The 13,157-nt window shown below is 39.3% G+C and overlaps 1 protein-coding gene across 7 annotated transcripts in view; it reads right to left on the bottom strand.

The window, feature by feature from the left end:
• TADA2A (transcriptional adaptor 2A) overlaps nucleotides 1-13,157 on the bottom strand; it is a 44,368-nt gene that overhangs the window by 22,624 nt on the left and 8,587 nt on the right. For 3 of the 7 annotated variants that reach the window (XM_082440069.1, XM_082440071.1, XM_082440070.1), the window contains exons 3-5: nucleotides 11,664-11,770; nucleotides 10,219-10,278; nucleotides 1,448-1,539 (exon numbers count right to left, since the gene is read on the bottom strand). In XM_082440069.1, the coding sequence (XP_082296195.1) occupies nucleotides 1,448-1,539; nucleotides 10,219-10,278; nucleotides 11,664-11,770 (259 nt within the window). Of the gene's footprint in view, nucleotides 1-1,447; nucleotides 1,540-10,218; nucleotides 10,279-11,663; nucleotides 11,771-12,595; nucleotides 12,705-13,157 lie in introns of all 7 variants that reach the window. The other 4 variants (XM_082440072.1, XM_082440073.1, XM_082440074.1 and 1 more) reach the window with 4 other exon arrangements.

Genomic DNA, 13,157 nt, shown 5'->3' with positions numbered 1-13,157 from the left:
AAAGAAAGGAAGACCACTAGAAAATATGTAAGCTAGGCTCCACCGAAAGAATTGCTATAAGTAATAAGCCACTTCAGAACATTGAAAATGTACATAAGAGTAGTTTTATATTCACGTTTTATAGTTTACAAAACACTTCACATGAACAAACATTTCTTTACTAGAGCTCTCACGACAGACCAAGCTCTCAGCTAGAAATATTCATAACATAGTTTAAATAAATCCTAGTATTAACTGTGTAGTGTATTTACTATCTCAATTTCACAGATGAAAAAATGAGACCCAAAGAGATTAAGAAACTTGCTTAAGAACACAAAGCACCTAAGTGACAAAGCCACTTAATTTTTACTTAAGACCTCTGACTCCTGGCCCAGATGATGGAAAGGTAGAGGTGAAATCTCTCCAAGTCTGCTCTCAGCTTCTCTCTTCCACAGTACTTCACTTGTCTTTCTCCTAAGGCATTACTATGCTCTGCTTTGTGTACTTCAATCATCTGCACATATATTTTGCTTCCCCTACTAGACTATAAGCTTCTTGACTAGCAAGCGAATGATCACTTTTTCTATCTTTTTTTGTATTCCCATAGTAAACAGTATTTTATGATACTTAATAAATGTTGAATGAATGGATACAAGCAAAATGTGAACTGAACTCAACTCTCCTTCTTCAAGACCCTGGACGTAAGGGAGGCAGCACAGTATATTCTATTAACATCAGGATAGATTATATACACTAGGAAGTCAGGACAGGGAAGAGCTAGTTAAGGGCCCTTCACTAATAAACTATGTGGTCATAAGAAGTCATTTTAACTCCCTAAGCTTCAGATTCTTCATGAACAAAATATATTTACAAATGCCTCTGCTATCTAGTTCACAAAATGAAATCATCGGTGTGAAAGTACTCCCAAAAGGTAAAAATGAAAGTGGTGGTATTATTAGTAAGCAGTGTCGCCTCACATGGCAACAGCCATGAGTGTTATTCAGTTCTTGCAGGTATCTACAAGCTAAAAACAGGGAATGAGGATAGGCAGTCTGTCAAACTTGAATCTCAGGTAAGCCACGGCTGTCTAAAGTCTGACTCACTTAAATGACGAGGGCATCTACAGCCAAGAAGAATTCAGAAATCAGAAAGGAGCAATAACTAATAAGTCTAAACTTCCCCACTATTCAGAAAGGAATAACCAACCTTCCTTGTGTGGATATGTCCAAAGCAGCCCTTTAGAGCTGTCCAATCATGGACCACTAAACATCTCATAGCCCTGTGAGGCATTTAGGCCTTGGAAAATAATGTGCAGAGGGGAAGAGGACTTGTCTCTAAGTCACGGGTCAATAGAAAAGCAACATATGGCCCTCAAACTCCTTTTTCTGAGGCTCTTCCTTTTACCTTCAACAGCACCTTCTTTTTGGAGCCCACTAGCGCAGGAGAACCCTTACTTCCAAGCTCTTACCAATTTCCAAAGCCACAGTCCATCACAGCTTCTAAAAGGGCCATTTCTTCTTGAGCAGTCCAGCTGGGGTCAAGAACAGGAAAATCTGAGGTCTAAGGAAGAAAAAGTTTGGCCTAAGAACAGACACAGAAATGGAACCCGGCAACCCCAAATGTAATCCTAATTATAGTCAAATGGCTGTCATTCTCATGGTATTGAGAGGTGCCTAAAGTACATTCTTATTAGCTGTCCACACCCCGCCACCTCTATTTCCACCATTAGCTACAAGAGTCTACAAAAAATATTATCAACCATAAATGCCACTGTAACTCAGGCAGAAATATATGTTTTTTAAACTTAGCAAAAAGGTAGAGATAAGTATTATAGTATGTTCCCATTTAGCTAAGAAAGATAGGAATACAAATATGTATATTTCTATCATTTAAAATGCAAGAATAAACCATATATTAAAACCAAGGTTACCTATGGGGGAGGGAGGGAGGAAATAGGGTGGAAAGGACAAGGATAGAAGCTGGACCTCTCTGAATATTCCTTGTTTGTAGACTTGACTTTGAAAACATAAATACTGTACATTAACTATTACATTTTAAAATCAAAAGAATCAAAAGCACAATGTAACAAATAAACCCATGAATTAATTTTAAGGCATAATCACACAGGAAGAAACAATCCCAAGTGACTTTAAAACACAGTAACTTGACTATATATTTCTAGTAGAATATACCTTAAAAGTAAAAGGAACTGCCAAAAAAATCTTAAACTGTTTTCAAGTAGTGTTGATACCGTTATTCTGAGATTATTATATGTTGATATGCTGTGGGGTAAAGCAAGTAAGTAACTGTATTGGTGTCACTGCACAGTGGGACTTGGAGCTTGGGGAAAAAAAAGAGATGTAAGATCTATGAGGCTATGTAAAACCGTGTAGTCTTGTTATTTGAATTGAAAGTTTTAGTATGGGGACTTCCCTGGTGGCGCAGTGGTTAAGAATCCACCTGCCAATGCAGGGGACACGGGTTCAAGCCCTGGTCCAGGAAGATCCCACATGCTGCGGAGCAACTAAGTCCGTGCGTCACAACTACTGAGCCTGCGCTCTAGACCCCGCAAGCCACAACTACTGAGTCCGCGTGCCACAACTACTGAAGCCCGCATGCCTAGAGCCCACGCTCCGCAACAAGAGAAGCCACCGCAATAAGAAGCCCGGGAACCACAACGAAGAATAGCCCCCACTCGCTGTACCTAGAGAAAGCCCACGCGCAGCAATGAAGACCCAACGCGGCCAAAAAATATATATATAAATTAATTAATAAATAAATTTAAAAAAAAAGGAAGTTTTAGTATGAACTCATGATGTATTTGTCTTAAAACAATAATTTCCTATATAGAGAACTAGTGATTACCGGTGGGGGAGAGGGGGGCACAATACAGGGGTGGAGGAGTGGGAGGTACAAACTACTGGGTGTAAGAGAGGCTACAAGGATGTATTGTACAACATAGGAAACATAGCCAATATTTTGTAATAACTGTAAATGATGTGTAACCTTTAAAAATTGTACAAGAAATTTAAAAAATTCCTATCACTGTTCAATGAAAAGGTCTAGAAAAAATGACTAACCCAGTAGCAATTAACACTTCTAGTACCCAGTATGTGGTCTCTAAATACAATTTCCCACTAAAGGAACCAGGGCTCCTTGAAGAAAAAGGCAATTCCAGGTTTGGGTAGGAAATGTACAAGATGAGACTGGAACATTTTGTTACACTGGAAAGCAAAGAACTCTCAAAGACTAAAAGAGTCCTGTCAAAAGGATTCAGAGGTCAACTTGTAGAGGCTCCCACTGACCAAAAATGGAACATCTGAGCATTAAAAATAACTGCAAAGGATTAAAACACATTAAACATTCTAAATATCTAGAGGATGCCAGGGAACCAACTCATACTTTCAAAACTAGTAAATAATGGAAATAATTTATCCTGCCCTTCTGTACAAACTTTACCTCAGGGTGACCACATAGATAATGAAATTTCTTTTTATAGAATTATTTAATCTCATAAATTAAAAGGAGTGATAGAATTGAAAGATAACTATGTATTTTGCAATCCCAGAAGAAAAGATCTAAACAATGATCATGAATGAATCTGATATAGCCAGTATATGTTAACTACTAATTTGTAGGAAACACAGAAGTCAGAGGAACACGTTAATCAGCAAAATCTAGACTGCACTAACATGTATAAGATAAACCCAGGTTTTTAAACAATCAAACTATATGAAACAAGAGAAGGAGTGAGGGAAGGAGGGGAGGGAGAGGGAGAACCCACAGGATAAATATATGAGGTAATCAATTGGAATGTATGGACCATATCTGAATTCCAAATAGCACTGTAAAAGGTAAAAGAAAAATGATGATACCACTACACGTTCATGAAACCCACTAGAATACTAGGATGAAGAAAATGACAATAACAAAACTTGGCAAGCACGTGGAGCAATCAGAACTCTCATACACTGCTGGCTGAGGTGTAAAGTGATACAACCATTTAAGGGAACTTCATGACAGTTTCTTAAAAGTTAAATAATTATTTATGACCCAGCAATTCCACTCCTAAGTGTTTACCCAAGAAAAACGAAAATATATGTCCATAGAAAGCCTTATACAAAAATGTTCAAAGCAGCTTTATTCTTTTTTAAAGTATTTTTTAAAAATTAATTTATTTATGTATTTATTTTTTGGCTGCATTGGGTCTTCGTTGCTGCGCAGGCTTTCTCTAGTTGCGGCGAGCGGGGGCTACTCTTCGTTGCAGTGCGTGGGATTCTCATCACAGTGGCTTCTCTTGTTGCAGAGCACAGGCTCTAGACACGCGGGCTTCAGTAGCTGTGGCATGCGGGATTAGTAGTTGTGGCTCGCGGGCTCAGCAGTTGTGGTGCACAGGCTTAGTTGCTCTGCGGCATGTGGGATCTTCCCGGACCAGGGCTCAAACCCGTGTACCCTGCACTGGCAGGCGGATTCTTAACCACTGCACCACCAGGGAAGTCCCTTTTTTTTTTTTGATGTGGACCATTTTTAAAGTCTTTATTGAATTTGTTACAATATTGCTTCTGTTTTATGTTTTGTTTTTTTTGGCCATGAGGCATATGGGATCTTAGCTCCCTGAGGGGATCAAACCCACACCCCCTGCATTGGAGGGTGAAGCCTTAACCATTGGACCGCCAGGGAAGTCCCGATGTGGACCATTTTTAAAGTCTTCATTGAATTTGGTACAACATGGCTTCTGTTTTATGTTTTGGTTTTTTGGCCCTGAAGCATGTTGGATCTTAGCTCTCCGACGAGACCCCCTGTATTGGAAGGCGAAATCTCAACCACTGGACCACCAGGTAAGTCCCTCACAGCAGCTTTATTCTTAATAGCCCCAAACTAGGCAAAGCCCAGTCTCTATCAACAGGAGAATGGATAAACAAACTGTGCTATATTCATACCATGAAATATTACTCAGTAACAAAAAAGAATGAACTATTATTATATACAACTTGAATAAATCTCAAAAACATGCTGAATGAAAGAAACCAGAAACAAGAGTACATACAGAATGAATCCATTTATATGCAGTTCTAGAATATGCAAAACTGATCTATGGTGATAAAAATCAGAATAGTGATTGTTTCAGGTGTGGAGAAGAGAGCAGAGATTTTTTTAAAAAGCTTTTTTGAGATGATTGGAGAAATGTGAAAAGTGACCTGAGTTACTTTAAAATTTTAGAGTGACCTAGTGAGACATTTACAGATGAAATGATACGATATCTAGGGGATTTGTTTCAAAATAAGCTGGAGGGGTACAGGTTTAGGTGAAACAAGATAGGGTATGAGTTGGTAATTTTAAGAACTAGTGACAGGTATATGGGAATTTATTACACTATATGTGGTAGCGATTACAATGGTGGCTCCCAATGAACTTCTAGAATTCACATCTTCATGTGGTCCCTTCCCATTTAACATGGGCTGAACCTGTGACTTGCTTAAGAAGGCCTGGGATGCTCACCTTTGGGAGCCCTGAACCACCACATAAGAATTCTAGCCTCCTTTCTGGAAAGACCACGTGGAGAGGCCACATGGAGAGGGAGAGGCCCTAAGGCTACCTGGAGAGGAACCAAAGGCCTCAGGCAGTTAAGATGTTCCAGTTCAACCAATTCAAGCCATTCTGAGGTGCTAAAAGTGAAAAAAACCCCTTGGACTTCCATTCCCAGCACACCATGTGGAACCAATGAAAGCTACTCTCATGGTGCCAATCTGAATTCCTGACCCACAAAACTGTGAGAGATAATAAAATGGTTGTTATTTTAAACCACGAAGCTTTTTTGTTTGTTTGTTAATTAATTTATCTTTGGCTGTGTTGGGTCTTTGTTGCTGCGCGCGGGGTTTCTCTAGTTGTGGTGAGCGGGGGCTACTCTTCCTTGCGGTGCGCGGGCTTCTCATTGCGGTGGCTTCTCTTTGTTGAGGAGCACGGGCTCTAGATGCGCGGGCTTCAGTAGTTGCGGCACGTGGGCTCAGCAGTTATGGCTCGTGGGCTCTAGAGCACGGGCTCGGTAGTTGTGGCGCACGGGCTTAGTTGCTCCACGGCATGTGGGATCTTCCCGGACCAGAGCTCGAACCCGTGTCCCCTGCATTGGTAGGCGGATTCTTAACCACTGTGCCACCAGGGAAGTCCCTAAACCATGAAGTTTTGAGGCAGCTGTTAGGGGGCAACAGATAACTGAAACACCATTTTCTGTATTTTAGTATATGCTTGAAATTTACTATAAGTTAAAAAAAAAAAAGTGACACAAGACATCCTCAGATCACACAGGCGTTTAGAAATTGTTCTATCTTTTGTTAATGGCAAAAAAAATCTGTGATCTGTGAAATTACATTACTAATAAGCAATACATTTTATCTGAGCACATACTAGGAATATGCCTCACATGAGGTATTTCGGATACGAGATCCGAAAGAGAAATTTCAGAATCTATGTCTGTATTAAATTCAAAATAATCACACAACCTGGAAAGTACCATAAATACAGGTAAATATGACAACTCATAGTTGGAAAGCCTGTTATTTCTAAAAGTGTATTTTAGAATATTAATTAGTCCTCACCAACTTTACTGTGAGATAAACCAGAAAGACTTTCTACACCAAAATAAATGGGCATAAGTCAGTTTTTCTTAAAGTTGAATCAATATTATTCAATTTCTGGACCCAATCTTGGCCCTACCGAACCAGAATTTCTAACAGTGAGGCCTAGGAATCTATAATTTTAAGAGTCTCCCAGGTGATTCTTATGCACTAAAGTTTAAGAATCACTGGTATAAAGGGTGTGGCTGAAAGAGGTGCCTTGACTTGTTCAAGGTTCTAAGAATTATAAGACAAAAATAGGCAAAGAACTCAGAAATCTTGATTAATGCACCACCCACTACAGCATGAGTAACTTCCAAAAATACAGCACTGTGAGATGGCAAAAGTACTGAAAACCATTTAAAGTTTACTGAGGCTTCATATGCAAAAAGAAAAAAAGAGAAAAAATCAAGTTTTTAGTGGCTTCATGTGTAGAAAAGCAAAATTTGGTCATCATTCCTACAGAAGGAAAGATTCTTCTTTTCCTTATCTGGGAATAGATAAAGACTAGCAGAAAAAAGAGAGTATTAGTAACCTCCAAAAGCTCTACAAAATAAAGGACAGAATTCTGAAATGTGTCTGTATGGGTGTAGACTATGTGAGAAAAGGATGATGTAATCTGAAGAGTTAGGTGGACTTGGAGTGAAACTTCGTGCCGTCAGCATTATGCAGAAGGGATGGTGCCCAGAACAGCTGAAGAGAGCTCATGGTCAGCTTTCCGGCAGTGGATAACTTCAATCTACCCAAACTATACTGAATTATCCTTTAAGGAATTATTTTCACAATTCAGATGAATAAATTTGTATTCTGGTTCTAGGCATTCTTGTGTGAATTTGGGAAGAATAAGCCAACTTTCTGAAGATCTGATAACCCTGGTGAAATGAACTCAAAGCCACAGCTACTTTGACTATACTCTCCCCCAGCCCTTCACTCATTTTGCAATTAACAAAAGGGAAAAAAAATTATTCATATGAAAAGATGTTCCACATCATATGTTGTCAGATAAATGCAAGTTAAAACAACAAGATCGCGCTATATACCTATCAGAATGGCCAAAATCCAGAACACTGACAACACCAAATGCTGACGAGGATGTGGAGCAACAGGAACTCTCTTTCATTGCTGGTGGGAATGCAAAATGGTACAGCCACTCTGGGCAGTTTGACAGTTTCTTACAAAACTAAACATACTCTTACCATGTGATCCAGCAGCCATGTTCCTTGGTATTTACCCAAAGGAGTTGAAAACTTATGTCCATAGAAAAACCTGCACATGGATATTTACAGCTGCTTTATTCTTAATTGTCAAAACTTGGAAGCAACCAAGATGTCCTTTAGTAGGTGGATGAATAAATAAACTGTGGTACATCCAGACAACAGAATATTATTCAGTGTTAAAAAAGAAATGACCTATTAAGCCATGAAAAGACATGGAGGAAACGTAAATACATATTACTTCGTGAAAGAAGCCAATCTGAAAAGGCTACACACTGTATGATTCCAACTATATGACATTTTGGACAAGGCAAAGCCATGGAGATTGTAAGAAGATCAGTAGTTACCAGAGCCAGGGGGAGGGACAGATGAACAGGCAGAACACAGAAGATTTTTAGGACCATGAAACTACTCTGTATGATACTATAATGGTGGGTACACGTCATTATATATTTCTACAAACCCATAGAATGTATATCACCAAGAGTGAACCCTAATGTAAACTATGGACTTTGGGTGATAACGAGGTGTCAATGTAGGTTCATCAATGATAACGTATGTACGATTCTGGTGGGGGATGTTGATAATGGGGGAGGTTATGCATTTGCAGGGGCAGAGAAATTTCTGTACTTTCCACTCAGTTTTGCTGTGAACCTGTAACTGCTCTAAAAAACAAAGTCTGATATTAAAAAATGTATTTCAAATCTTATAATTAGTGAAGAAACTACTTAGAAGACTGAGGGTGTTTAGAAAGAGGCAGGGGAAGGCTAGACAGCTGGCTGCGAAGAACTCTTACTAAGGAGCATTTCTTTGACTCATTCATTATGGACCAGGATCTGACTCTCAGCATTACAGGCCCAGAAACTCACTGAAATAAGACTTCATAAATAATCAGACTTGGAGATGCTGAGTTACCCTTTCTAAACTTTTAAGAGACTGAAGTAGATATACTACAGCACTGCGGTAGACAGAATTCCAAAGATGTCCCCCAGTGCCCCCAAGATTCCTGTCCCCTGATTATTCAGTCAAACACTAACTAGATATTACTGTGAAGGGACTATGCTAATGGGATTAAGGTACTAATCAACTGACTGTAAAATAAGGAGATTATGCTGGTGGGCCCAATATAATCACACAGCCCTTAAAAGTAGAAGAGAGAGGCAGAAGAGTCAGAGAGATTCAGCACAGGAGAGATGAACCAGGAGAGGTCAGAGAGACGCCAAGCATTTCATCAGTAACCCTCAAGGACTCCCTGCCATTGCTGGCTTTGAATATTGAGAATGGGGGCCAGGAACCTCTAGAGACTAAGAGTAAGCCCTGGCCAACAAGTAATAAGGAAACAGTAGCATCAGTCCTACAACCTCCCGGCAGTGAATTCTGTCAACAACTTGAATGAGAATGGAAGTAGACTGGAAGTGGATTCTCCCGCAGGGTCTCCAGATAAAAACCCAGACAGGTCAACACTTTCATTTCAGCCTTACAGAATCTGGAGCAAACCACTGAGCTTAATGGTCTTCTGACCAACAGAATTGTGAGATGATAAATTTGTGTTGTCTTAAGCTCCTTCATTTTTGGTTAAGTTGTTATGGCAGCAAGAGAAAACTAACACATGTATCAATGGGTTAACCCATGATGTGAAATTACTGTCAAGTAGATGCCCAACCAGCATTCCTTCCTGTAAGAAAAACAACAAGGGAGGCCAAATGTAAGAAAACTACTTGGTGAACTAGGAGTTAGGCTCTGATAACTGACAAAGGTACTGTATATACACCTGTCAAGCATACCAGATATTCACTTTGGCTTATTAAAGTGCCCGTTCCTCTGGCCAGATATTGGAAGGACACTACCAACATCTGCCTCTCATTCCTTCTTTAGAGGTGGCAAACATCAAATTACAGCCAAGTCTTATTCTGGCCTAAAAGTCAGTCTACCTCTTCAAAGTGATTTTGTATATTACTATGTTATTCACCCTACATCCATTTTACAACTTAACTCTCCGAGGGTAACTAATTTCCCCAAGGCTGGGGAGGTGGAGTGCCAGATATAAATATCACCACTGCCCACACAAACCACATAAAAATACCATTAGCCAAACACAGCGACAACACATTTACTACATGTTTATCAATGAACTTAGAAAACCACAAACCTCTGATCCTTATATTAGTAAATCTCAAAAAGCACTTCCTTTAAATTCCTTCTAATTTAAACCAAAAATCTGAGTATATAAAATGATTTTTTGGACTTAAATGCCTTAGAAGATCCATAAAATCCTAAAAAGCTTATTGCGCAATGATTACCTAATCCAGAAGTGGGCGAAAGAAAAGTGAGATATTTGCAGATGAAGAAAAAAAAGACTAATTCCCAGTATAATAGTTGAAAATGAAGGGAAATTCCTACAACTTCATCATTACCATTATTTCGTAAGTATGATCACTTTGATGTTTCTTGTACTCAAATCCTCGAGTGAAACACTGCAAAAGAAAGGAAAATTAAGTTACCAAAAAGCTACGTTTTGAAATGCTTTCTTAAAGGATAGAAGATGGCTTGTGGGTATTTTACTCTTGTGATGAGTTTTTAAGAATTCATTTAGTCTTGTCTGCAGCCACAACAGGAAGGTTAAGTTCATGATCGCAGCCTTTCAATGGCCCTCATAGAGAAAAACAATGATCTGAAAAAAAGACTTTTTCCTAGGACAACTCCTCCTTTTATAAAAGCATAAGCCCTGGAAGCAGACTGCCTAAATTTGAATCCTGGCTCTTAGCTTATTTCAGCAATTCTAAGACATGTATTATTTCATATTTTAAAACACTGAAATGTGGATTCATCTTATAATAAAAAGTATATTACAACTTCCATCAGCCATTTTTACACTTTAACATTTCTGTAATTGGGATGTTTCTTTTAGTCAATAGTATCTTGGATCTGATAAAATATGGTATTTGCTGTGGGACCCTGAGCCAATTATTTAACCTCTCTTTGCCTGAGTTTCCTTTATGATATAGGGATACTAATCATAGTTACTTCCTAGGGTTGCAGTTATGATTTAACGGTTAATTCATGCAAAGTACTCAAGATAGTGCCTGGCACAGAGTAAGCACTTATCATTAGTATTTTTTTTTAACAATTTTTTAAAAATTTATTTTTGGCTGCGTTGGGTCTTCGTTGCTGCACGCGGGCTTTCTCTAGTTGCGGTGAGCGGGGGCTACTCTTCGTTGCGGTGCGGGCTTCTCATTGCGGTGGCTTCTCTTGTTGCGGAGCACGGGCTCTAGGTGCATGGGCTTCAGTAGTTGTGGCACGCGGGCTCAGCAGTTGTGGCTAGCGGGCTCTAGAGCGCAGGCCCAGTAGTTGTGGCGCACGGGCTTAGTTGCTCTGTGGCATGTGGGATCTTCCAGAACCAGGGCCCAAACCCATGTTCCCTGCATTGGCAGGCGGATTCTTAACCACTGCGCCACCAGAGAAGCCCAGCACTTATCATTAGTATTGCTACTGCTACCATCATCGACGAAATAGTTTGTTCCCTGGTTTGTCACCTGCCCGAACATCACTCTTCAGTAAGACCAAAAACAGTGTCATAGGTGCTATCAAAAGGAATAATCCTCCAATTCTATATCCTGTAGTCCCAATACTTGAAATTTACTGGTAAAAACAGCATTAGGTTGATACAGGGAAGTGGAATATTCAACAGTCTATCTCATCCATCCTGCTCTGTTCCCCAATTTTTCACTGGTAAAATGTGTAATTGAATATTGACTGGAAGAAATAGACTTAATAAGGTATGGTCCTTCTGAGCAATTGATAGTCATCTCTGAATTTACTGTATCCATAAAACTAGGCAAGCCTCCCCTTAAAGAGTTACCTGTAAGCACAGGAAAAAAGGAGGTGGCCCACATTCAGCACACTTGATATACGGCTCCACGAGGTAGGACGAGCAGCCTCGGCAAGGTGGCTTATCAGAGGGGTCACCTATAACCAAAAGAAAAATATACTAGCTTCAAAACACCTTATGATTATCTTAAATGCGAGAAGGTGAAAATCTGCAAGTGATTACACAAGGTAGTAAGCTGTGCTGAAAAGTTCATGGAGACAAGATGAGCTCATTCCAAATAAGAAAAAAACAAAAATGATGTTCCTTTTTATTTCAGGGCAGCTTTGTTCCTACCTACAGTATATCTAGTATTTTAAATAGCATTTAAGTAGATATTGCCCCTGCAGAGAAATTTACAGACACAAGTTTTAACTGGAAGTTTCATAATGCCCACGATTTATTTTCCCAGGGGAAAATAATGTCACATATCTACATAACACATATATAGTTATAGATAAAGCCAATCTGACAAAACGTTTAATAACTGCTGGGTCTGGGTAATGGGCAATAATTGCCGTACTGTTCTTTCAACTTTCTATAAGTTTGAAATTTTTCATAATAAAAAGTTGGTAAAGAAAAACCCTTTAAACATGTCTTGGGATGTACTACTTTATATTTGGGTTGGGAGTTAAACCCAGGACAGCTCCCTCCCTTTCTCCCACGGTAAGCAGAGAACAGAGCAGACCTTCCTCCAGTTCCAAGGACAGTACTGTCTCTGCAATATTAAGGCAAGGAGTACAATCCAAACTCTCTAAAGTCATAAAAATGCAGATATGTGTGTCCCTGGCTGCCCCAAACTCTGCCACTCTTGAGTCAGGGCAACCTAGCAGAGCTGTTCTCTGTGATCAACAGAAGTCTAAGAAAACAGGCTCTGAAGGCAGAGAAGGGATTTAATCTGTTTGGCCTGGGGCAGAATTTCTCACATTCTGCAATAGCATTTTCCTTCCTAAAGTCCAAGAAACACTCTTCAAGGCACCTTTCCCTCCTGTAAGTGGTGATTATTGTTCTTTTCTTTTGCTTCTAAATGAAGACCTGGAGAAAAAAATGACAGAGGAAAGAAAGGTAATCTTTCTGGCAGTAGCTTCAAAATAAACATGTGGAACAGCAACTACCCCACTTCTCCCATTTAAAATTTTGACATGGAAGAACAAAAATTATTTCATATTAAATGTCAATTTTTACCGAATTACCTTCTTCCTCACATCCTTTTCTTTTAATGATGTGAGCTTGCTTTTCTTCCCTCAAACTTTCTTCAACAACAATAACAACAAAAAATTGGCCAATGACTGACCTAAAGAGTTTTTAAACCCTCATGTCAAGAAGTAATTGTTTTTTAGAGAAATGCAAATCAAAACTACAATGAGGTATCACCTCACACCAGTCAGAATGGCCATCATCAAAAAATCTACAAACAATAAATGCTGGATAGGGTGTGTAGAAAAGGGAACCCTCCTGCACTGTTGGTGAGAATGTAAATTGATACAG

This window comes from Balaenoptera physalus (genome assembly GCF_965194825.1).
Source record: "Balaenoptera physalus genome assembly, chromosome: 20".
Classification (NCBI taxonomy): domain Eukaryota; kingdom Metazoa; phylum Chordata; class Mammalia; order Artiodactyla; family Balaenopteridae; genus Balaenoptera; species Balaenoptera physalus.
The sequence above is the reverse complement of the archived record's forward strand: the minus strand, read 5'-3'. Positions and strand labels throughout refer to the sequence as shown.